Below are 27548 nucleotides of genomic sequence, written 5' to 3'. Positions count from 1 at the left end.
ACCCCCCAAGTTACTATCCCTTGCAAACTGCTTTCCTTCTGCTCTCTAACTATGCCAAATAACATGCAACAAATAGAATATCATCACCATAAATCAAAACACAAATATTTCACCTGAAAACACAACACAGCAGTATATATAATAGAGCTGGCTAGCATGGGATCTCAGGAGAGAAAGTTGCAGGGCATATCTGCCAGTCCCCCTTTCATTGTGCTGGTGATCTGCATGATGCCCCTTATCCTGCTGCAGCACCAGTTTGCAGCGCCTTTGCTCCCGCAACCACAAGTTTATTCTCTGCTAGAGTCACTGTCTCGTCTCCGCTGTACTCTGTTACAGCCTGTCCCATCTTTGTACTCTATGCTTGAGTTTGCCCAATCGCTGTATCCTCTTCTAAAGCCTGTCCTGCATACACTGTACTCTCTGCTAGAGCATGTCCTGTCTCCGCTGTACACTCCGCTTGAGCCTGCCCTGTCTCCACTGTACTCTTTGCTAGAGCCTGACCCGTATCTGCTGTACTCTCTGCTAGAGCCTGTCCCATCTCCGCTGTACTCTAACATACTGTAGCCTGTCCCATCTCTGTTCTATGCTTGAGTTTGCCCATTCTCTGTACTCTCTGCTAGAGCCCACTGTGTCTCTGTACACTCTGATATGACCAGTCACACTCTGCTAGAGCCTATCCTATCTTTGTACTCTACTAGAGCCTGTCCCAAGTCCCTGCTGTACACTACTCCACTAGAGCCCGTCCCCAGTCTTTGCTGTACTCTCTGCTAGAGCTGTCTCTGTTATACTCTTTGCTAGGTCCTGTCCCATCTCCATTGTACTCTCTACTAGAGCCTGTCCCATCTCCTCTGTACTCTCTGCTATAACCTGTCCCCTCTCCACTGTACTCTATGCTAGATCCTGCTTCTTTGCTAGAGTCTGTCCCATCTCCATTGTACTCTCTGCTAGAGCCTGCCCCGTCTTTCTGTACTCTTTGCTAGGGTCTGTCCCATCTCCATTGTCCTCCATGCTAGAGCCTGTCCCATCTCCCCTTTACACTCTGCTAGAGCCTGTCCCATTTTTGCTGTACTATCTGCTAGAGCTTGTCCCATCTCCATTGTACTCTCTGCTAGAGCCTGCCCCATCTCTTCTGAACTATCTGCTAGAGCTTGTCCTGTCCCCACTGTACTCTCTGCTAGAGCCTGTCCCATCTCTGTAATCTATGATAGAGCCTGCCCAGTCTCTGCTGTACTCTCTGCTAGGGCCAGTCGCATCTCTGCTGTACTCTCTTCTAGAGCCTGTCCCATCTCCATTGTACTCTCTGCTAGAGCCTTTCCCATCTCTGTACTCTACTAAAGCCTGTTCCCAGTCTCTGCTATACTCATTGCTAGAGCTTGCCCCCTCTCTGCTGTACTGATATAGCCTGTCCCATCTCTCTTCTCAGCTTGAATTTGCCAGATCTCTGTACTCTCTGCTAGAGCCTGTCCCGTCTCTGCTGTACTATCTGCTAGAGCCTGCTCCATCTCCACTGTACTCTGATATAGCCTACCCCATCTCTGTCCTCTGGTCGAGTTTGCCCAATGACTATACTCTCTGCTAGAGCCTGCTGTGTCTCTGTACTATGGGGGTAATTCAGAGTTGATCGCAGCAGCAAATTTGCTAGCAGTTGGGCAAAACCATGTGCACTGCAGGTGTGCCAGATATAACATGTACAGAGAGAGTTAGATTTGGGTGGGTTATTTTGTTTCTGTGCAGGGTAAGTACTGGCTGCTTTATTTTACACTGCAATGTAGATTTCAGTTTAAACACACCCCACCCAAATCTGACTCTTTCTGCACGTTATATCTGCCCCCCCCCCCTGCAGTGCACATGGCTTTGCCCAATTGCTAACATATTTGCTGCTGCGATCAACTCTGAATTAGGCCCTATGTGCTAGAGCCAGTCGCATCTCCGCTGTACTCTCTGCTAGAGCTTTCATGTATCTTACAGTCTGTTAGAGCCAGTCCCATCTCTGCTGTACTCTGTGTTAGATCCTGTCTCTGTACTCTTTGCTAGAGCCTGTGCCATCTCCATTGTACTCTCTACTATAGCCTGTCCCGTCTCTGCTGTACTCTCTACTACAGCCTCTTCTCTCTGTACTTTGCTTGAGTTTTCCCAATCTCTGTACTCTCTGCTAGAGCTTGCGCCCTGTCTCCACAGTACTCTCTGAGCCTTTCCCGTCTCCGCTATACTCTGATAGAGCCTGTCCAATCTCTGTCGTACTATCTGCTAGAGCCTGCCCCGTCTTTCTGTACTCTATGCTACAGCCTGTCCTGTCTCCACTGTACTCTATGCTAAAGCCTGTCCTGTCTCTGTACTCTCTGCTAGAGCTGTCTCTGTTATACTCTTTGCTAGGGCCTGTCCCATCTCCATTGTACTCTCTACTAGAGCCTGTCCCATCTCCTCTGTACTCTCTGCTATAACCTGTCCCCTCTCCACTGTACTCTATGCTAGATCCTGCTTCTTTGCTAGAGTCTGTCCCATCTCCATTGTACTCTCTGCTAGAGCCTGCCCCGTCTTTCTGTACTCTTTGCTAGGGTCTGTCCCATCTCCATTGTCCTCCATGCTAGAGCCTGTCCCATCTCCCCTTTACACTCTGCTAGAGCCTGTCCCATTTTTGCTGTACTATCTGCTAGAGCTTGTCCCATCTCCATTGTACTCTCTGCTAGAGCCTGCCCCATCTCTTCTGAACTATCTGCTAGAGCTTGTCCTGTCTCAGCTGTACTCTCTGCTAGAGCCTGTCCCATCTCTGTAATCTATGCTAGAGCCTGCCCAGTCTCTGCTGTACTCTCTGCTAGGGCCAGTCGCATCTCTGCTGTACTCTCTTCTAGAGCCTGTCCCATCTCCATTGTACTCTCTCTGCTAGAGCCTTTCCCATCTCTGTACTCTTGCAAGCACAACACACAGTAAAGCAAGTGCATGATATTAAAGCACTTTTACTCATTTTTGGTGGCTGTTTGTACGTCACATAAAAATACTCTGTTTTTGGCAGGTTTTTCTAATGCTGCATACACATTAGGTGAAATATTGTCCATTCAAGCGAATGGGCGATATATCGCTAGAGTGTCAGTGGGTGTAGGGAAACAATGTCTGTGAATGACTTAGTTCACGGATATACAGTATTGCGTTGGCTGTGCAGCACACCTGATTGCTGATATATCTGCAGATATATCTACGTATCTGGCTGTGTGTACGGGCGGTTTACCAAGCGCTCACACAATTGCTGCATTGGCTAACGTCACAGCTAGGCAGGCATGTTTCAAATCCCCAGACGGCTGTGATGCGAGACATAGCAGACGATCAGTAAATGTATATGCTAACCTGGATTGGCCGCTCTGTTGGCGTGATGGCGAGTACGCCGTCAAGTCATTACACGGTGTTCCCAACCATAGCTGTCTAAGGCCGCATACACATGGTGCGACGGCCGATATTGACTATGGGGGTCATTCCGACCCGTTCGCACGCAGCTGTTCTTTGCTGCGGTGCGAACGGGTCGGAACTGCGCATGCGCGGCACCCACAATGTGCACGCGCGTCGTTGCCCAGCGACAGCCATCGCCGGGCAACGACCAGAAGAGAGAAGAAAGTGATCGCTAGCGCAAGAAGATTGACAGCGGGGAGGTGTTCCGGGGCAGATACTCACCGTTTTCCAGGCGTGGAGATCCAAACGCAGGCGTATCCAGGCGTTTGGAGGGCGGATGTCTGACGTCAATCCCGGGACCTTCGTCACTGGATCCGTCGCACAGAGTAAGTAATGGTGTGTACACACGGTGAGATTTTTTCTTTCAATTTTGACTATATAGTCAGAATCGCAAGAAAAGTTAGTGCAAATCGCAAGGTGTTATGCCACTTGCGATCCCGATACGCGGTCCTGCCAGGTCGGTATCGCAAGAAAAGATAGGACGGTGCAGGCAAGTCAATCCTTGCTAGATCGGTGTACTCTCTAGTTCACAGGTTCTCAAACTCGGTCCTCAGGAACCCACACAGTGCATGTTTTGCAGGTAACCCAGCAGGTGCACAGGTGTATTAATTACTCACTGACACATTTTAAAAGGTCCACAGGAGGAGCTAATTATTTTACTTGTGATTCTGTGAGGAGACCTGCAAAACATGCACTGTGTGGGGTCCTGAGGACCAAGGGGTAAATTTACTAAGATGGGAGTTCTATTTAAGATGAGATGTTGCCCATAGCAACCAATCAGATTCCAGGTATTATCTTCTAGAAGGTGCTAGATAAATGAGAAGTAGAATCTGATTGGTTGCTATGGGCAACATCTCATCTTAAATAGAACTCCCATCTTAGTAAATTTACTCCCAAGTTTGAGAACCTGTGATCTAGTTCATCTCACATGTCAATTAAGTCTCACATAATCCAAAATCGTAAGCACACATAGTCCATATCTCAAGAAAAGTTAGTCAAAATCGGTGGTGCTGGGCTTCGGGGAGTTCAGGGGAAATCGCAAAGTGAAAATCGGGCATAGCAAGGATCTCACCGTCTGTACACACCATAAGTCTGACCCTGATACTTTTTTAGCATAGCAGGGCTGCACAAGTGATCGCAGCCCTGCTATGCTAAAATACACTCCCTCATAGGCGGCGTCAAGTTGGTTGCACCAGCAGCAAAAAGTTGCTACGTGCAATCAACTCGGAATGAGGGCCTATATTGTGTCCAAAGGCATGAACCTCCAATATAGTCAATAATCAACCCTGCCTGCACACACTATTTTTCCTTGCGATGTTGAGTCATTGTCGACCTTGTGGGAACGTACATTGGCAACAGTGCGATATGTGCAATGGAAAAGAGAGAGACCCTGTGGCGCAGATATGGTATAAAATACAATACAGTCCCTTTTTGTTTCCCTTGCTAGGGATAGAAGATTTCTTCCAGGAATGTCGTCCTCCTCTCCAGGGGTTCACTCCAGATAATAGCCTCAAATGGGAGAAAAATATTCTTAGTGTAACACTGTGGGGTCTAAGTGGAACACACTTTAAACTTTATGATGTTGCACTCACATTCTATGATAAATATATATGCCCATCATCCTCCACATGTCTGTTTCTCCTTCACCGCAACGTATGTGGCTCAAATAAAGAAAAATATTTAGTGCAACACTGTTGCACTGTTTTTGTTATATATTTTTTATAGATTATGTGTTATCATTGACCGCTTTCACCCCATGAGAGTATGAGCCGCCAGTAAACGCCAACCACGTTGCTATGGTAACCCTCGCCGCTATGCTTCCGAGTCAGAGTAAAGGGAGCGTGAAGAAGGAAGCTCTAAGAAGCGCCGCAATGGAACGCGGTGGAACGCAAGCATCACTTCCGGGTGTTACCGGAAGTGAGCGGATGAGACGTAGATGTATGAATGGAACGCGGTGGAACGCATTCTTCCGGTAATCGGAAGTGATGCAATGTGAAGAACGGCTCCGTTTTCTTCCATCATTGGTTGTTTTGAATCTAGGCGCCCATTCTCAGGTGGGGTGGGGGTGGTCCATATTATGTTTCCTTGGGTATAAAAACCCATTCAGTTTGTACTCCACCATGCTTCTGATGAAGGACTTTTGAGTCCGAAACGCGTAAAGCAGGTGGATTCTGTATTCTGGACTTTGGACTTACCTCTGGAAACATCTCGGGGACGGTGATACCTTTTTGGCAGTTGGACCGGCTGGTTCCGAATCTAGCTGTCGTGAGAATCATCTTACCCTATTCGAGGAGGTTCTATATGCTTTGTTGTTTTTTAATAAATGTGAGTGTAATCCTGTAATAAACCCAGTTTAGCTTTTAAACAAACAGTGTTGCACTAAATATTTTTCTTTATTTGAGCCAAATATGTTGCGGTGAAGGAGAAACAGACATGTGGAGGATGATGGGCATATATATTTATCATAGAATGTGAGTGCAACATCATAAAGTTTAAAGTGTGTTCCACTTAGACCCCACAGTGTTACACTAAGAATATTTTTCTCCCATTTGAGGCTATTATCTGGAGTGAACCCCTGGAGAGGAGGACGACATTCCTGGAAGAAATCTTCTATCCCTAGCAAGGGAAACAAAAAGGGACTGTATTGTATTTTATACCATATCTGCGCCACAGGGTCTCTCTCTTTTCCATTGCATGTATTGGTTATGGTGTGGTGAGCCATTCTTGAGCTGACCTGGGCTGCACTTGTGGTGTTTGCGCATTGGCTTATTTGGTGTTTTTTTTCAACAGTGCGATATGTACTGTGTTTTCTACCGATATGGACTATATAGGGGTATATGCAATTGCGGTCGAATTCCCGAAATTGTCGAATTTCGGGTCATTTTCGCCAAAAAAAAAAAAAACGTCAATGCAATTCAGTGCTTTCCGTCAAAAAAACGGACTTTCAAAATTCGACTTTTTGAAATTCGACTTTTTGCAAATTCGACTTTTCTGCAATGATACAAGTGCTGCAATTCGACAAAAGCATATTCAATTCAAGTTTGGAAATTCGACAGCAGTGCTTTTAGACAGTAAATTCGTCATTTTCAATCCGCCACACTTTGGAGGGTGAAAACAATAAAAAAAAAATTGAAACATGTTTTTTTTGGTGTTTTTTTTGGGGGAATAGCATATCTATTTATATTAGAAGGGATTAGGTACTTTTTTTTTTTTTTTGGAGGCACAAGTATTATTTATATATTTTTAAAAATATTATTATTATTTTTTTTTTTTTAGTGCTGGAACGGGAAAATTTAAAAAAAAAATGGCGTGGGGTCCCCCCTCCAAAGCATAACCAGCCTCGGGCTCTTCGAGCTGGTCCTGGTTCTAAAAATGCGGGGAAAAATTGGGCAGGGATCCCCCGTATTTTTAAAACCAGCACCGGGCTCTGCCGGGGGTCACTTTTATACAGTGCCCTGCGGCCGTGGCATTAAATATCCAACTAGTCACCCCTGGCCGGGGTACCCTGGGGGAGTGGGGACCCCTTCAATCAAGGGGTCCCCCCCCCAGCCACCCAAGGGCCAGGGGTGAAGCCCGAGGCTGTCCCCCCCATCCAAGGGCTGCGGATGGGAGGCTGAAAGCCTTGAGTAAAATGACAAGAATATTGTTTTTCCAGTAGTACTACAAGTCCCAGCAAGCCTCCCCCGCAAGCTGGTACTTGGAGAACCACAAGTACCAGCATGCGGGAGAAAAACGGGCCCGCTGGTACCTGTAGTACTACTGGGGAAAAAATACCCAAATAAAAACAGGACACAGACACCGTGACAGTAAAACTTTATTACACACTGCCGACACACACATACTTACCTATGTTCACACGCCGACATCGGTCCTCTTCTCCATGTAGAATCCACGGATACCTGAAAAGAAAAGTTCAATATACTCACCTCAGCCAGGGTCCAGAGATAAATCCACGTACTTGGCAAAAAAAGAAAACGGACACATGGACCACCGGACTGAAAGGGGTCCCATGCTGACACATGAGACCCCTTACCCCGAATGCCGGGACACCACGTGACTCCTGTCACTGAAGTCCCTTCAGCCAATCAGGAAGCGCTACTTCCGTGGCGCTCACCTGATTGGCTGTGCGCTGTCTGTGCTGTGACAGCGCATCGCACAGATCGGTCCATTAGTTTCAATGGTGGGAACTTTGCCGTCAGCGGTGGGGTTACCTGCGGTCAGCATGGGACCCCTTTCAGTCCGGTGGTCCGTGTGTCCGTTTTCTTTTTTTGCCAAGTACGTGGATGTATCTCTGGACGCTGGCTGGAAGGTGAGTATAATTTTTTTCACAGGTACCCTCGGATCGTCGGAGACCGTGGCAGTCGGCGTGTCAACATAGGTAAGTATGTGTGTGTCGGCAGTGTGTAATAAAGTTTTACTGTCACGGTGTCTGTGTCCTGTTTTTATTTGGGTATTTTTTTCCCAGTAGAACTACAGGTACCAGCGGGCCCGTTTTTCTCCCGCATGCTGGTACTTGTGGTTCTCCAAGTACCAGCTTGCGGGGGAGGCTTGCTGGGACTTGTAGTTCTTCTGGAAAACACAATATTCTTGTCATTTTACTCTAGGCTATCAGCCTCCCATCCGCAGCCATTGGATGGGGGGGACAGCCTCGGGCTTCACCCCTGGCCCTTGGGTGGCTGGGGGGGGGACCCCTTGATTGAAGGGGTCCCCACTCCCCCAGGGTACCCCGGCCAGGGGTGACTAGTTGGATATTTAATGCCACGGCCGCAGGGCACTGCATAAAAGTGACCCCCGGCTGTGGCATTATCTGTCCAGCTAGTGGAGCCCGATGCTGGTGTAAAAAATACGGGGGACCCCTACTCTTTTTGTCCCCCGTATTTTTTGCACCAGCACCAGGCGCAGAGCCCGGTGCTGGTTTTAAAAATACGGGGGATCCCTGCCCAATTTCCCCCCCGCATTTTTGGAACCAGGACCAGCTCGAAGAGCCCGAGGCTGGTTATGCTTTGGAGGGGGGACCCCACGCCATTTTTTTTCCGTGTTTTTCCCGTTTTTTCCTGTTTTTTTAAATCGCGGCAAAATCCGGCAAATCGGCCGTTTTTCGCCCGCGGGACTGTCGAATCCGTTTTTCATTGAATATGGTGAATTCCGGCAGCCACCTGCCGGAATTCACCTGTCGAATTGTGTCGAATTTAAAAACGGCGATAATTTGCCGCGATTCGCCGTGAATTGCATATACCCCATAGACCGTATCGGTAGTAGAAATATTGCATTGTGTAATAATCTAGGCTTAAGGATAGCCATGTACACAGATGGTTAAATCAAATGGAGTTTCTCAGGTACTAATTAAAAATAGACCAAATCCAAGGTCCGACCTGGGTTTAAACCATTGCAGACCCCATTTACACCAGGGCTCCAACCAGAGGTTATTCTCATTTTGGCCCCAATTACACTGCACCCCTGCTGTGTTCTGCAGGCGCTTGGAGGAATCCGGCTCTTCCTATGCTGTAAACGGGACTTGGGAACCCGGGTTATTTTTCGTGGACCCTTTCTGAGCCACAACCAGGGCCAACCCGGCAATAACCCTGGTAATCTCTGCTTAAGCATGGATAGCTTTAAAACCTGTGATTCGGCCAGCTTCTTATTCACTTCTTATTCACTTCTTATTCGAGCTCCAGCTTCTTATTCAGATCATTCAGTTTTGCAAGGGTTAATGAGTCTTGGGCAACACATTTGCAACTGAAATTCACAGAGTAGGGTCCCTTTCATATGACCCACATGTATTTTGGCTTGCCCAACGCTGGTTTGGGCATGAAATACGCTGGCAAAGTGGGCACATACACTATCATTCACCATTTTGAATAAGTAGCTGTAGTTTTGCAAGGGTTAACGAGTCTCGGGCAACAATTTTGACACCTGAAATCAAGTGAGTCGGGTCACTTGCATATGACCCACATGGATTTTTCCTTGCCCAACACTGGTTTGGGCATGAAATACGCTGGCAAGGTGGGCACATACACGATATTATAATTTACAATTTTGAATAAGTAGCTGTAGTTTTGCAAGGGTTAACGAGTCTCGGGCAACAATTTTGACAGCTGAAATCAACTGAGTTGGGTCACTTGCATATGACCCACATGTATTTTGCCTTGCCCAACACTGATTTGGGCATGAAATACGCTGCCCAAGTGGGCACCTTAACACTATCTTTTTCTATTATGAATAAGTAGCTGTAGTTTTGCAAGGGTTAACGAGTCTCGGGCAAAAAATTTGACACCTGAAATCAACTGAGTCAGGTCACTTGCATATGACCCACATGGATTTCGCCTTGCCCAACACTGGTTTGGGCATGAAATACACTGGCAAAGTAGGCACCTTAACACTATCATTTTCTATTATGAATAAGTAGCTGTAGTGTGGCAAGGGTTAACGAGCCTCGGGCAACAATTTTGACAGCTGAAATCAACTGAGTCTGGTCCCTTGCATATGACCCACATGGATTTTACCTTGCCCGACACTGGTTTAGGCATGAAATACGCTGGCAAGGTGGGCATATACACAGTATTATGAATTACTATTTTGAATAAGTAGCTGTAGTTTTGCAAGGGTTAACGAGTCTCGGGCAACAATTTTGACAGCTGAAATCAACTGAGTCGGGTCACTTGCATATGACCCACATGGATTTTGCCTTGCCCAACACTGGTTTGGGCATGAAATACGCTGCCCAAGTGGGTACCTTAACACTATCTTTTTCTATTATGAATAAGTAGCTCTAGTTTTGCAAGGGTTAATGAGTCTCGGGCAACAATTTTGACACCTGAAATCAACTGAGTCAGTTCACTTGCATATGACCCACATGGATTTTGCCTTGCCCAACACTGGTTTGGGCATGAAATACGCTGGCAAAGTAGGCACCTTAACACTAATATTTTCTATTATGAATAAGTAGCTGTAGTTTGGCAAGGGTTAACGAGTCTCGGGCAACAATTTTGACAGCTGAAATCAACTGAGTCTGGTCACTTGCATATGACCCACATGGATTTTGCCTTGCCCAACACTGGTTTGGGCATGAAATACGCTGGCAAGGTGGGCATATACACAGTATTATGAATTACTATTTTGAATAAGTAGCTGTAGTTTTGCAAGGGTTAACGAGTCTCGGGCAAAAAATTTGACACCTGAAATCAACTGAGTCAGGTCACTTGCATATGACCCACATGGATTTTGCCTTGCCAAACACTGGTTTGGGCATGAAATACGCTGGCAAAGTAGGCACCTTAACACTATCATTTTCTATTATGAATAAGTAGCTGTAGTTTGGCAAGGGTTAACGAGTCTCTGCAACAATTTTGACAGCTTAAATCAACTGAGTCTGGTCACTTGCATATGACCCACATGGATTTTGCCTTGCCCAACACTGGTTTGGGCATGAAATACGCTGGCAAGGTGGGCATATACACAGTATTATGAATTACTATTTTGAATAAGTAGCTGTAGTTTTGCAAGGGTTAACGAGTCTCGGGCAACAATTTTGATAGCTGAAATCAACTGAGTCGGGTCACTTGCACATGACCCACATGGATTTTGCCTTGCCCAACACTGGTTTGTGCATGAAATACGCTGCCCAAGTGGGTACCTTAACACTATCTTTTTCTATTATGAATAAGTAGCTCTACTTTTGCAAGGGTTAATGAGTCTCGGGCAACAATTTTGACACCTGAAATCAACTGAGTCAGGTCACTTGCATATGACCCACATGGATTTTACCTTGCCCAACACTGGTTTGGGCATGAAATTTGCTGCCCAATGGGTACCTTAACACTATCTTTTTCTATTATGAATAAGTAGCTGTAGTTTGGCAAGGGTTAACGAGTCTCGGGCAACAATTTTGACAGCTGAAATCAACTGAGTCTGGTCACTTGCATATGACCCACATGGATTTTGCCTTGCCTGACACTGGTTTGGGCATGAAATATGCTGGCAAGGTGGGCATATACACAGTATTATGAATTACTATTTTGAATAAGTAGCTGTAGTTTTGCAAGCGTTAACGAGTCTCGGGCAACAATTTTGACAGCTGAAATCAACTGAGTCGGGTCACTTGCATATGACCCACATGGATTTTGCCTTGCCCAACACTGGTTTGGGCATGAAATACGCTGGCAAAGTAGGCACCTTAACACTATCATTTTCTATTATGAATAAGTAGCTCTAGTTTTTCAAGGGTTGACGAGTCTCGGGCAACAATTTTGACAGCTGAAATCAACTGAGTCGGGTCACTTGCATATGACCCACATGTATTTTGCCTTGCCCAACACTGGTTTGGGCATGAAATACGCTGCCCAAGTGGGCACCTTAACACTATCATTTTCCATTATGAATAAGTAGCTGTAGTTTTGCAAGGGTTAACGAATCTCGGGCAACAATTTTGACACCTGAAATCAACTGAGTCGGGTCACTTGCATATGACCCACATGTATTTTGCCTTGCCCAACACTGGTTTGGGCATGAAATATGCTGCCCAAGTGGGCACCTTAACACTATCTTTTTCTATTATGAATAAGTAGCTGTAGTTTTGCAAGGGTTAACGAGTCTCGGGCAACAATTTTGACACCAGATCTCAATAGATTCGGGTCACTTGCATATGACCCACATGGATTTTGCCTTGCCCGACATTGGTTTGGGCATGAAATACGCTGGCAAGGTGGGCATATACACAGTATTATGAATTACTATTTTGAATAAGTAGCTGTAGTTTTGCAAGGGTTAACGAGTCTCGGGCAAAAAATTTGACACCTGAAATCAACTGAGTCAGGTCACTTGCATATGACCCACACGGATTTTGCCTTGCCCGACACTGGTTTAGGCATGAAATACGCTGGCAAGGTGGGCATATACACAGTATTATGAATTACTATTTTGAATAAGTAGCTGTAGTTTTGCAAGGGTTAACGAGTCTCGGGTAACAATTTTGACAGCTGAAATCAACTGAGTCGGGTCACTTGCATATGACCCACATGGATTTTGCCTTGCCCAACACTGGTTTGGGCATGAAATACGCTGCCCAAGTGGGTACCTTAACACTATCTTTTTCTATTATGAATAAGTAGCTCTAGTTCTGCAAGGGTTAATGAGTCTCGGGCAACAATTTTGACACCTGAAATCAACTGAGTCTGGTCACTTGCATATGACCCACATGGATTTTGCCTTGCCTGACACTGGTTTGGGCATGAAATATGCTGGCAAGGTGGGCATATACACAGTATTATGAATTACTATTTTGAATAAGTAGCTGTAGTTTTGCAAGGGTTAACGAGTCTCGGGCAAAAAATTTGACACCTGAAATCAACTGAGTCAGGTCACTTGTATATGACCCACATGGATTTTGCCTTGCCCAACACTGGTTTGGGCATGAAATACGCTGGCAAAGTAGGCACCTTAACACTATCATTTTCTATTATGAATAAGTAGCTGTAGTTTGGCAAGGGTTAACGAGTCTCTGCAACAATTTTGACAGCTTAAATCAACTGAGTCTGGTCACTTGCATATGACCCACATGGATTTTGCCTTGCCCAACACTGGTTTGGGCATGAAATACGCTGGCAAGGTGGGCATATACACAGTATTATGAATTACTATTTTGAATAAGTAGCTGTAGTTTTGCAAGGGTTAACGAGTCTCGGGCAACAATTTTGATAGCTGAAATCAACTGAGTCAGGTCACTTGCACATGACCCACATGGATTTTACCTTGCCCAACACTGGTTTGGGCATGAAATATGCTGCCCAATGGGTACCTTAACACTATCTTTTTCTGTTATGAATAAGTAGCTGTAGTTTGGCAAGGGTTAACGAGTCTCGGGCAACAATTTTGACAGCTGAAATCAACTGAGTCTGGTCACTTGCATATGACCCACATGGATTTTGCCTTGCCTGACACTGGTTGGGCATGAAATATGCTGGCAAGGTGGGCATATACACAGTATTATGAATTACTATTTTGAATAAGTAGCTGTAGTTTTGCAAGCGTTAACGAGTCTCGGGCAACAATTTTGACAGCTGAAATCAACTGAGTCGGGTCACTTGCATATGACCCACATGGATTTTGCCTTGCCCAACACTGGTTTGGGCATGAAATACGCTGCCCAAGTGGGCACCTTAACACTATCATTTTCCATTATGAATAAGTAGCTGTAGTTTTGCAAGGGTTAACGAATCTCGGGCAACAATTTTGACACCTGAAATCAACTGAGTCGGGTCACTTGCATATGACCCACATGTATTTTGCCTTGCCCAACACTGGTTTGGGCATGAAATATGCTGCCCAAGTGGGCACCTTAACACTATCTTTTTCTATTATGAATAAGTAGCTGTAGTTTTGCAAGGGTTAACGAGTCTCGGGCAACAATTTTGACACCAGATCTCAATAGATTCGGGTCACTTGCATATTTTTCTATTATGAATAAGTAGCTGTAGTTTTGCAAGGGTTAACGAGTCTCGGGCAACAATTTTGACACTAGAAATCAATAGAGTCGGGTCACTTGCATATGACCCACATGGATTTTGCCTTGCCCAACACTGGTTTGGGCATGAAATACGCTGCCCAAGTGGGTACCTTAATACTATCTTTTTCTATTATGAATAAGTAGCTGTAGTTTTGCAAGGGTTAACGAGTCTCGGGCAACAATTTTGACACCAGAAATCAATAGTCGGGTCACTTGCATATGACCCACATGGATTTTGCCTTGACCAACACTGGTTTGGGCATGAAATACGCTGGCAAGTTGGGCACATACACAGTATTATGAATTACTATTTTGAATAAGTAGCTGTAGTTTTGCAAGGGTTAACGAGTATCGGGCAAAAAATGTGACATTTGAGGTTGGTGTAACCTTCATTCATGTAGTTTCCTCTATTAATAGCCCTTTCACATTAAAAAGAGTAACAGCCATTCAGAATCTTGACTAAAATGTGATACTTCTGAGATCCTTATTTTATGAAATAGACACTCATAATTGAAAGAACTACACTTTAATATATTAATGGAGCTAAAAAAAAAAAAAAAATAGTGTAACAGTTGTATCCAAAACGAGAATATCTATTTATAAATACCAATTTTTTTTTTACAAATATCTAAAAACACAAAACGGAATAATAAATGGAATAATTTAATGCCATCTTATTGATCACCCTGTACTATTCAATTAGCCCCGAATGCAGCCTGCTGCAATAAACAGTGATAAGTAAGTAGCCTGTTTCTGGAGTGCCTTGACTATGTTATCAGATATGTCCAGGAACCTATCCCAGATTATTTCTGTAAACTCTATAAACAACTAATTTACTGTGTGAGAAAAGAGGTTCTAATTTAATAGCCACTGGTGTTAAATATTAATGATAACATCCTTTTTCACACCATGAAATATAACGAGGATAATTAAGTTACCCACTTAACTTAGTATGTACAAGCAGTGTTTGTTTGTCTCTTGTCTCAGTAAGAAACTTTTCCATGTCATCTTTATCTGTAAAAGCGAATATAAAATGCTCACGACAGTCATCCATGTCACTATCCAAATTTAGGTCATTATGGTATTTTTTTATACAATCTTCTGCCTCGTTTTTTGTCATTGATAGTAGTGATGGTATAAAAACTTGACCGGAAAATGTATGTTTATGATCTTCTACCCATTTCTGTGCTGCAATCATGTCTTTCAGTATTGCAGGTTCCTTTAAAACAAATTTTGAAACATTAAAAAAGAAGTTACAATTTATTTTAGCCTTGTGTACCATGCAATGTGATGGTATGCACAAAACGTACATTTTTTTATTTTTTATGTTATACGGTTTTTAAAATATGAACATGTTGTTTATGGAATATTTATAGAATAAAAATATGTTTTTTTAATTTATAATGGAAATTAAAACAAGGTTACTTTATTAATAATAATATTCATAATAATAATAATAATAATAATAATAATAATAATAATAATAATAATAATATCAAATATAAAATGTTATTTATTTGTTAATAAGGCCACTGATCCAGACATCCCCTTTGGGACAGTTTCCAAAATTATTCATTGGAAACCAGCCTATGCTCTTGAGCAAACAGCATGAATTGTACAATACAAATGTTATCCAGGTCTGTGGCATCACTAGTAGGGTCAAGGACGCTCACGGGTGTTACCCTACAATAGGCTAACACCAAAATGCAAGCTTCTCCTCAGTGACACGAGCTGAGTGCTGCACTGTAACATTACATGCAGCACTGATCCTGTAACATTGAAGAAGCTGGCAGTGCAGTCACAGCTGTCTCCAGTGTCAGATGAGCATCTCCTGTACCCCAGGAGTTATGAAAATGTTGGTTTGGGCTGTGTGGCCACATCCCCTTGCTACGAGGCCATCCACCTTTTCCCCAGAGCTGCAGCATGTGCCACAGGGCTCATGGAGGCCCCTGCCCTGGGCATTTGCGGGGCATGCCTGCAAAGTCCAAACCAGACTGTGCAGGTATACTTCCAATCCTTATGAGCTGAATACTTAAGGCATTCTGAGTAAAGGTGGCATTTAGAGTGACTAATTCATGTTTCTACACATTGTATTAAAGTTATCTAGGCTACAGAGTTGCTAATATTATCAAGTGCTGCTTCCGCCCATAAATTAAGCAACAAACCGGAGCCATCACAAGCTTATCAACAATTGTGTACACATTTACAGCCTATATGCGAAAACAAGGAACATCTGCTCTTATGGTTGGTCTATGGCTACACAGACTGGACTCAATCCCAATCACTTCCCATAAACTCCCTGTTCACACCTCCAAATGGTCAATACATGTCAATCACTTTGCAGTGAAACACTCATTGCATGCGGAATCGCAGTGGCACCTTCACATTGCAATTGCAGCACATGTGCAGTCTGATAATAATCGCTCTGTTTCATGATAAATGTCCATTACTTACAAACATGAATTAGACCCAGAATGTTATATCTATAGGGTGCTAGTGAAGTTATGATATTGCTAGTAAATTTGGGGAGGGGTGGATTAGACCCAAAAATATAAAATCATTCAATATTCATTTACCTGCACAATATTCAATGAAGATTCATTGAGACGAACCATGATTACATGACCGACAGTGACGCCTGGCACAAGAACTTCTTCTATTAACTCTGTGGTGGCAACCTCAATTCCCTTTCCAGGATCTTTAAATTCTTTGATTCCATCATAGCAGTGCCAGGAATCATCATCTGTTAGCCTGAAGAAGCAAATAAAATGTTCTCCAACATTGTAGGTTACTGCTACCGGCTTATACCTAGGTAGGGAAAATATATAATAGTTTAAAAAAAGGATATCAATCTTTAATAGAGTTTGCATGTTATTGACGCTGATATATGTCGCTTCAAATTCTGAAAGGATATAGTATTGTTCATGTTTTTATTTTTTAAATATATTTATATGATTTTTCAAATTCGAGTGAATAAAAACTGTACAGTAGCAGTCAATAAGATAAACATCTAGCTTATATGTCATAAAAATAGACATAGAAGTAAAGAATCAAAATTGTCTATACACATTGAAATATAAATAAAGTATAATCTGAGAATACATACAAATCTCGTGTTAATTGTTAAGACAACTTTTTAAATTTTACTTATGAAGCTATAAAAGGTGAGAACATTCTAAACACACTATACATAAAAAATAATAATAATATTCATAATAATAAAATAAAAAGTTGTACAGTACGAGAAAGGAGATAGGGAAAAAATTGAAATAAAAGTAGGTTGAGGGTGTCAATTTCTGGTTCTTTGTTTAGTAAGAAGAAACTTGTTTAGCTTAAATTAATATAATTTATAACTCACCCATTGATGGTAATAATTGAAAAAAACAAAACATAACTGGGCACTCCTCCTGCAGTCCCGTATAGTCTGTCCACATGCTTCCATACAGTGAGTGGTTGTCAGCACTTTGATTGGTAGATGGCTGGCGCTATCCACTAATCAGAGTGCTGATAGACATTCACTGCCTGGCTGAAGACAATGGTGCCTAGACACTGTAATTGTGTGTAATTCAAAATCAACACAGCATTCTCTATCTGCCAACCAAGAGGCTCCGGAGGCATTATCCCAGTGCCCATATACCCAAACACCCCACTGCTTGAAGGCTCCTAGAATTGTAGGACCTGTGAAGCTACTAGGTGTGCCCATACGTTAACATGGCCCTGATCCTAGGAATAACGCAGGGTATCTGTGAGCTAAGTGTATCACATTCGTAGCACACTGCTGCTTGAAAAAAGTTACAAGATGCAGTTACACATGCACAGAATACCAGAAAGTTACCATCTTAGTAAAGGACTGATGCCTCCTTAGAGGAGCACCATGGAGAATGCACAAATTTAAAAAAAATGAAGATTTAAAATTTAACAAAACTATTCAAGTAAAAAAACAAATATCAAGTCATACTAATTACATAGTTACTTACATACGTATACAATGTAAATTATAACTTACCTTCTTCCAGAAACTGTAACAATAGATGGAAGTGCAGTATGGCGCGAGGGACAGGTCAAAGGGTCACCTGATGTTTTTTTCACAATAGTAACAAACAATATGCATGGTAAGCCATGTTTGAATTCTCTTTTTGAAAAAGTTCTTATCCCGTCACAAGAACTTGTTCCACTGGTAACATAAAATATATTCTTGATATAAATTTTTTCCTGTATATGGATTCTGCTTAATATATATTTTTGTTATGCATTTCAAATATTTGTCCACAATAAAAATACAGTATAACTAATCAATACTAACTAGTAGGCTCGCTTCTTAAAACTGGAAATAGTGAAGAAGCTGGAAACTATCGAACAATGACCCTTAAATTATTATGGAAATGCTATTAAAAGAACAAATTGCAGACTATCTTTAATCCAGCAACTTCCAAGGTTCTAATGCTGCATGGATTTACTGTGGGGGATATAATAACAAACAGATCTTAGTGACTTTCTCTATCGTCAATCTGGGGGATGCCATTATTCTCAGATATGTATCTGTTCTATTGGAGTCTGTAACTTATCAATTAACAGCTTACTCCCTACTCCCTTCCCTACATGACCCATCCAACTTCCTTTATCCTCATCTTCAGCTACATCAAGATCTTCTTAATCAGGTTCCATGTCTACACCCATATTTGAGTTGGCTTGCTTTGACGACTTGGTTCTTGAAACCAAGATATTGTGAGCCAAGGGGCTTTCCACTTTATAATCTATAAAATGTATGTTATAAACTTTAGTGTTCTTCATAATTTCCTACTTATATATTCTCTTTAGAAAAATAAATGAGTGGAGATGCAGCAGACTACTTCAGGACACGTGTAATTAAGCCCCACTCACATCAAGATAAAATGTTGTGAACTGGGGGTCATTGGTTATGAGAGTTGATTTAAAATGACATAATTTTTACAACATTTCTTACATATGTAACCACCGTTCCCAGTATTATCTCTAGATCCTGCTCACTTCATAGGGAAGTGGACTGGATGCAGAAGATCTACTCACTAATCTGGGAATGTGGGTGACCACATGAAAAATCTCCAGCACCATCATGCGAGTATGTGTCTAATGTGCAATCAGTTTGTTTAAAATCTAAAACAAAACACAATAATGAAACTGCCTTCTTTAATGATTTTCATTTTTTTTTTTTTACCGTTTTCTTTTGCAACTGCTTATATATCCATCTGTCCAAGTATTAAGTACAGTTTGGATGTTCCCTAGGTCATCACAACTGTAGAAAATAAATCACAATATTAATGCTAAAATAAATTGACATTTTAAAATCCATTCATTTATTGAATTAGTTACCAGTCCATCAAAATCAACGTAAATTGTTGTGCCTGTGAAAATTCGTCATTGAGCATTCACGCGGTTCACTTTTCTTTTCTTTTCAGCTTGGGGAGCTGTGAGCACTGATGTCAGTGCCTGTGGCTGTGCAAACCCAAACTGAGCAACAATTGAATTACTTCATTGGGCACTGGGGCTGATTCAGACCTGTTCGTACAGGTCCGAATTCGGCACCGTCACCGATTGTGGGGGCCTGCGCATGCGCATAGGCGCTAATGCGCATGTGCAGGCCCCCGCTGTGAGTGCCTTTGGCAAAATTTTAATTTGGCGGGGTCTATAGCTGCCTGATTGACAGGCAGGGCGTGTTCCGGGGAAGAGCCCCGGCATTTCCTGGCGCACCCATAGAAATGCTGGGCGCATCCTAGGGAACGCAGGCGTTCCCCTGCCTGCTCGTGGTGGGTGGATGATGTCGCATGACGTCAACACCCACGCCGACTTCTGACAAATACGTCCAGCCGCCGAGACCTGGCTCACGCAGCGGCTGCAAGCGCCGGAGCCAGGAGGAGAAATCCTTATATGGTAAGTAACCATCAAAGGATTTCTCCTCTGGGCGGGCACAAGCGAATGGATGTGTACGCTGACACATACGTTAGCAGCCCTGCACAGGTGCTTGGGCGGCGGGGGGCATGCGTTTGGAGGGGCCGCGTTAACCTGCTTGTTATGCTCCAAACACACGCAGCCTAGCGAGCAGGTCTGAATTATCCCCACCATGTAGTGTCCACCAGTGTGCAAAACACAGAAATTCCCACCATAAAAGTTAGGAGCAATTATATATATCGATTGATATGCAATACTATATTGAAAAAATCTGCACCGCTCTCCACTGTCTTTCTGCCCCTACCACTCCACTCTCTATGAATTACCTCTCTACCTCAACCCCTCTCTCTCACCCCAATCCCTATCTGCCCCCAATCCTTATCCTTCTTATCTCACCCAGTTCCTATTGAGAAGTTCGATAGACTTCTTGGAAAACAGCCACTAACCCCTATTGCACACTGTAACTGAAGCCGCAGCGGCTGCTATAATAAATACTCTGTCCCCAGTTAGCGTACACACGCCGGAATAGCCGTGCAGCTTACACTCAGTGCATACACACAGTCCGACACGCTGAGAGCACGAGGCAGCTCTAGGTGTGGCAATTATACTATACAAACGCTCAACAGAAACTGAATACGACACCAGTATTTGATTGTATGTTGTGGTCCAAAGCAGCAACAAGTAATAATATATTTGTAAAAGGGGGTTACAATAAGTTAAAATATAATGGTACAACACAATACAATTCAATCACAGAGAGAGAGTCACACCCAATGATACGTACGCTTTGTCGCTTGCGCCACCCGGATCCGGTCCCCAGCCGTCTGGCAAGACAACCTATGAGTCTTTTAAAAAGCAGAGAGAGAGTGACCGGCCCAGGTGCAAGGTTTATATACCCTTGCCCAAAATACAATACAATGGGGTTGTATGCTCTCCACTGATTGGTTGGAGGGATGGTCGTTTACAGTACAGGAGAGGTCATTGGTCGGTTTGAAGAGATGGGCGATGCCTTGATCCAGGGGTGTGTAGCTCTGGATTCCAGCCGCATACCAAGTACATAATAAACACAAATATACCTTTAATCTGCCTTTGCGAATAACTATTCGCAACGACATGCGATCTTCTCCAAACCAACACCGGATTATTACTCATAATTATCCGAAAACGTAGATACCATGCATGATGCTCTGATCAGTTACTGTCCCCTCGCATACTGTAAAGGTGTATAATTCCCTTGTTGTGCCTTGCAAATAAGTAAAAGTTGCATGAGGGGAAAGGGGAGTCTATGTGCAATGTGTGCACCAAGTTTGGGAAACATGCAATGTGTGACAGATAGTTCCATGTTCATTAGGTTACCCTGTCATGCGATCTCTCAAAGCAACATGATCCTACACATGAAATGACCAACCATTCTCAAGATACACACAAATAAATATATATATATATATATATATAATTCCACGAGTTTTGACTATAAATGTTACACCTCTGATCCATGTAAGTTGTCAGCTGCTAGTGATCTGTATCAGCAAGGCCTGTGCTCTTTGTATAGTATATTTGTCTCCTATTGTCCTGGTTTCCATTAAACAATGACAGTTTGGTTTGTGTGCATCTTTCTTCACAGACCAGGGGGTCTGTTCAAACATTGGAATACCAAGACATTGTGTTGGAAGGATGTGCATGTTTGGTTAGATTAGTGTGTGTGTGTGAACAGTGACTCGACACAGGCTGAGCACTGTGGCATGTCTCTGCATTAATAGTAAGAATCTTTCTGTAATTGCTCATACCACGCCCGTACGCGCACTCCCGTGGGAGGCGATTGTACGCAATTTGCGAGTATGCTGCACGCACGCCAGACTAAGTACATATATGGATGCCATCTGTGTGGTGTTTGCATGTGGTGTGTGTATTGCAATATTTTCCGACTTCGACACTATCTGAGGAGCAGACTTGCAGCGCCTAAGCAAGTAGTGATTTGTACCTATTTTCTAAGTAATCTGACTAGCATGTGTGCTGAGTGATCTGTGCTTAAGTGCTGAAGTCGCCCCATGTGTAGGCCATTTTAGAATTTTATTATATAGGATAATAATGGCTTGGAATGCTATTGCCATGTTTCAGGAAAATGATTGGGGCAATTCCATTGTTTTCATTGAACAATTACTTTTACCTAAAATGTTATATAACTAAAATGCAATACAAAACATTTACCCATTTGGAATGTAGTCAAAATGTGACAATGACAAATTCAAATTCCTAAAGTAAACAGTTATGATGCCGACATAATAAAAATTTTAAATATGCAATGTGTTGACAATCTCAGAACATTAGGGTTATACTGCTGGCCGCACATTAGGGTAACGCTGCAGGGTGGAAGGTTAGGGTTTAGTTGCGGGTAGGGGGGGTGTTAGGATTAGGCTGCAGGGAATAGAGTGCGATTGAAAGGGGGTGGTGTTATGCATAGGGAAGTAAATCTTGGAGGATCAGAGAACTGCAGCAGAAGTCAGTCACATGACCATCGTGCAGCCATAAGGAGCCAGTACGTCGCCACTGTGCCACCAAGAATGATATGTTAACATTGTAATTTGTTAACATTTCATCACTGTCTACATGGAATGTTGACATGGTCAATTTTTACACTATGACCATATCGACATGATGAATGTCTACATAATGACTGGACAAATATCTCAAACATATTTAATGCTAGAAAGAAAAGGAAAACATTCTTACCAAATTTCAAGAAGATTGGTGGATCTATTGGTAACTGGCTCTGGGCAGAAAGGTCCACTGCAGATAGACTCAACTGTTGTTGTAAGTAGATAATTTAAACGACATACAACAAAATCCTCTTCACTTCCATATGCGTCCCACACAGTTTGGCCTCGAAATCTGTTTAGTTGCTTTAACCATTCAATTTTTCCTTTAATCCAATCTTTCCTCTGAAAATGCTGATAAACCTTCAGTAATGTATTGATGCTTGAATCCTGTGTTTTTAGACCATCTAATTCATTTAAGATCCAATCATATTTCCTTATTGCCATATGAGTTATAAAAAGCAAATTGTCAACGGAACATGTGTTGCGTAGGATAATTGTCTTTTTTCCAAGTTTCCCTTTCCCGGACCAAGCTGGACAGTTTGCATGAGACACTTGTTTTGTAGATTTCGGTGTTGGCGGCTGGTAGTATTTGGCCTGTTTACTCTTACCTATTTTTATTCTTCTCTGCCATTTTTCTAACTGGGTAAGATGTTCCTGTTCTGGTCTATCACTTTGATATTTTTCATTCTCCAATTTTTGTACACATTTAAAAAACTTCAAACCAATTTCTCTCATTCTTCCTTGCAAAAACTCATACATACACTGTAGAAAATCTCCTGGGCTTCGATGAAGTCTATCATTTAAAATCACCTTTTTCGGGGGGGCGTGGCTTGGCGACAGACCCAGACAGTTGGGTAATATTGGAGCTCCTGCTTGGGATACTTATATCAGTTGTTTATTAGCAGATATTTGATACCCACACTTATTTGCTGCATCCCTGCCTCCCTCCTGACTCGAGGGCAGTGGTCTGCGGAGCCGGCGGGTGCCCCCTGCACCCGTGCGGGTTGCGGCCCACTTGCCTACCTGAAGCCGGGGGCTCAATTTCACCACAGCCGGGACCAGAAGTAGACCGCCAGCACTCCCCTGACGAGATACCTGCTCATCCCCTCTCCTTACCGCACCAGTGATAAGCCCCGCTCCTCAGCCGACTCAATAGGGGAGCTCCCGCTGCACGGCGCTGCCCAGAGCGGAGACCCGCTGACCGGCGCCGAGGCGGAGACGGAGCGCCGGAGACCGCGACTCTGCACTTGGAAGCGCACCTGACCCCCCGCCGACCCCATCAGCCTCGGGAGGCCCTCGGGGGCCCCTCTCCACTACCACCACCGTCTCACTCCACTCTAGGAGAGCAACAGCCACCCCGGTCCTAGAGGCCTTAAACGGGACACTGACGGCGCCATCTTGGATAAGGGCTGCATGCCCACACTGCCCATCCTTACGCAGAGGGAGGTGGGAGCTGTGATTCTGGACCCCAGGCCTTCCTTATCAGACGACCCTGGCTGTGGAAACTATTGAGCACCATCCTCCACACTACGCCTGGCTACATATGACACACTCCGCTGAGTGCTGATAAATTAAATTCATTTAAAATACAATAAATCGGGGCGTGGCCTAGACACTGCAGAGAGAGGTCTAGCAATCCCTGAGCTCCTGCAATAGCCGGCATATAAACCCTTTTACTAGGGTGAATCCTCTCTTGAACCTCTCTAGACACATATCCTGCAGCTGCAGTATAAGTGCTGGACTGGGAGGCGAAACCTGCAAAGCCGCTGTGACTATCTCCCGCCCGCGGCCTACTCCGCAATTTGAAACCGGGGCCTCAAGTTTGGAGCCCGCCCGACTTCGAGCTCCAGACCCGCGGGACGGCTCAGAGGAAACACGGCAGATCGTACCTTTGCACCAAGGCCCGCCTTCGTTCCACCTCTCCTCTGACTGGGACCCCGACCGGACCTACAGCGGGACCGCTGCTTAGTCCCCCGGCCGAGAGTGAACGCTCCGGGAGCCTGCCTGACGTGCCTGTCTGCTGCCGGCGGCCATCTTGCGGACGGAGGTAAGAGGCGCCGCAAGGCAATTCACAGCCCACACATACCCCGCGGTCCTCAACTGCCTCCCGCCTAGCCTCCTGTCCGCCCTCCGTGACCTGGCCTCGGGGACCAGTACATCAAGGGGACACTGAAGAGCTCGACGACCAGCCGCAGGATCCACCCGCACCTGTCCCCGTCCCTACCTCCCGGGCACCCCAGACCTCTCCAGACAACCACCCACACCTGGGCCTACGTGCCCAGAACCCCGGAGAGTACCTGGGTGAGACACCTGCCGCAGCAACCTAACGGAGTGTCAGCCGGCGGGCGACTCCTACATATAGTGGACTCCCTCCAGCTGAACTACCCGCTTCTCCCCCTATCCGTCCCACCCTGCAAGCCACCATTTCAGTTTCCCCCCGCAGCCCAGCACCAGGGGGGCTGAATACAATATCCTCTGAAACCAGCACCCACTCAGGAGAAGGATCTGCGGAATAAATTCAGCGGATACGTGTGGCGATCACCATACCCCGCACCCAACACACAGCCCACCCCAAACCCCACGAGATCGGTGGCCAGAAGCACTCTCACTATCCCTTCCACACCACCTACGGGGTAAAACCAGACCCCTCACCCTCCCGGTCTGGCAGACCTGGTTGTCAGCCTGCCCAGCTCAGCTGTGTCCCGGCAATCACACCCTACGGATCTATGTCCTCAATGACCTCAACAATGTGAGCGTTCTCTAACCTGTCTACCGCCACTCATGCTTGTCTAAATAACACGTAATACTCTTCAATGTGACTGAGCACCCCTGTTTCACTACTACCGGCTGATTGGACCCACTATCGAGGCACGTCTCTCCGACAACCCTAGGTGCGTTGCTACTGACGAGAAATGGCTCCTGCAAAAAAAAAGGAGACAATCCCCCCGAAAGTCGCCTACCCCTCGCGAAAATCCCTCCAAATCTCCCCGCTACAAAATGCCCCTTCCCCCTCTGCCACACTGGACCCCTTGGGATCAAGTGTCCTGTCCTCAGCTCTCTCGGTATCGGGTGTAGACTGCGAGTCGGATGCCCCTCTAACAGTGAGATCCCTCTGCCAGATACTTTCTGCCTTCAAATCTGAACTCTCCAAAGATCTGACCTCTGCCATTCGTGAGGTCAAAACTGAGCTAGTAGCTCTGGGAGACAGGACGGATCAATTGGAACGCAAGATGGAGGAATTGGTCACCTCCCACAATGACCTACTCTCATCTCACGACCGCCAACAACAAGATCTGGATCAATTCAAATCCAAATTGGCGGATATGGAGGACAGATCAAGGCGGAACAACATCAAAATTCGAGGCATCCCTGACTCAGTCACCAACTCTGAACTGGAAGCCTACGCCACTGTCTTATTCAAGAAGCTTCTCCCAAAGGCGGATCCCTCGGAACTCCTGATTGACCGCATTCACCGTCTCCCTAGACCCCGAACCGTCTCATCCGACCTTCCTAAAGACACCCTCCTCCGAGTCCATTTCTTCCCAGTTAAGGAACGCATTATGAGGGCCGCTAGAGAATCCAAAAACTCAGATACACTGGGGGGACTTCAGATTTTTCAAGACTTCTCCGCAGCTACCATAGCGAAGAGACGTGCTTTCACCCCCATCACCCTTGCTTTGAGAGCCCACGACATCCACTACCGCTGGGGATTCCCAGTTAAACTGATAGTTTCATACGAGGACTCAACCTACATAATTTCCTCCCTAGATGCAGGTGTGAAATTATTGATGGACTGGGACATCTCCGTCTCGAAGCCGCCTACATCGTCGCGTGCTGCTAACCTCAGCCATGATTGGTCGACCTCCTGAATCACTGGACTATCGAGCTGGGTCCTTTCACAAACCAGGCACCAGATCCTCCGATTCACGGAGGCCGTAGACCTTCTCCCCCCCCAGTGCGGGGAGTTGAAAGTATCCTTTGTATGCTCCTTCCTACAATTGCAATGTTATATCTCGATATAAGTTTGTTTTCTAGGTCTACTAGTCACGGGGGTACTCCCTCACATGTTGTTCAAATGTTGTTATATTTTAAGGGGCGACATGTTGCCCAGTTATTTACTGACACCTACTAATTACCTACTTGTACCCTAGGGGGCGTATGTTCCTATTTAGAGAAACCTACAATAGACCCCCACGCCCCAAGGTTACCCTCTTAGAAGTTGGTTTAGAGTGGCGGCGCAGGTTAATCCAGCCCGCCTCACCTTTTTCTGTACTACTGCTTTCCCCAGAATTTTTTCCCCTACCCCTGCAGTAGTCATGCAGGTCCAATATATCGGACCTTTTCTTTTCGTTGTTTACCTCCTCCTCTCCTGTTTTAATTTCGTCCCATGTATCTCCCACTCGTTCCCCCCCTCCTCGAGCTCCAGACTCGATCCATATCCCTGGCTACCAACGCCTATTTTACACTCGGAGCAGATATGCTCCAATAGATACCCACAGACCATTTTTCTCATGCCTAATATAGACTCCCAATGTTGAACCTCATATCTCTTAATGTTAAGGGACTTAATTCTCCCAACAAACGCAGATTGGCCCTCTCCTTCTTCCACCAGCAAAAAGCTGATGTCATAGCTTTACAAGAAACCCATTTCTCTTCTGTTAACCCCCCCCTTTTTAAAGATAGCCATTTTCCAGTGGGGTACTATGCCAATGGCCCATCCAAAAGAAACGGAGTAGCCATCCTTTTTAACAAAAATGTCTCCTTTTCCCTACACTCTCAACTTTCAGACAAAAATGGCCGATATATTATCATAACTGGCCTCCTCAATGACAAACTGGTTACCCTAGTATCCCTTTACGCACCTAACTCTAACCAGGTCCCATTTTTGCGAAAATTACTCCTTACTATACGAAATGCACTAAAAGGATCCCTGGTAGTTCTGGGTGACTTTAACCTTGTTTTGGACCCTAAATTGGACAAGTCCCGCCAACTCCCCCAATCTGTTCCAACTACTATCTCTGGCCCCTCCTTAGCCTTCCGCAACCTACTTGCAGAATTCGACATATATGATATCTGGAGGACACAAT

At 44.6% G+C, this 27548-nt stretch overlaps 1 protein-coding gene across 1 annotated transcript; it reads right to left on the bottom strand.

Moving 5' to 3' along the window:
* Positions 1–14491: 14491 nt before the first annotated feature.
* LOC134945180 (uncharacterized) lies at positions 14492–25018 on the bottom strand. The gene is made up of 5 exons (XM_063934306.1): positions 22595–25018; positions 19134–19211; positions 17946–18113; positions 16516–16747; positions 14492–15158 (listed from the first exon to the last, which is right to left on the bottom strand). The coding sequence occupies exons 1-5, from the start codon at positions 23218–23220 to the stop codon at positions 14874–14876; spliced, it is 1389 nt and encodes a 462-aa protein (XP_063790376.1). The 5' UTR covers positions 23221–25018; the 3' UTR covers positions 14492–14873.
* Between the last annotated feature and the right edge of the window lie 2530 nt (positions 25019–27548).

This window comes from Pseudophryne corroboree, chromosome 7, assembly GCF_028390025.1.
Source record: "Pseudophryne corroboree isolate aPseCor3 chromosome 7, aPseCor3.hap2, whole genome shotgun sequence".
NCBI lineage: Eukaryota > Metazoa > Chordata > Amphibia > Anura > Myobatrachidae > Pseudophryne > Pseudophryne corroboree.
The sequence above is the reverse complement of the archived record's forward strand: the minus strand, read 5'-3'. Positions and strand labels throughout refer to the sequence as shown.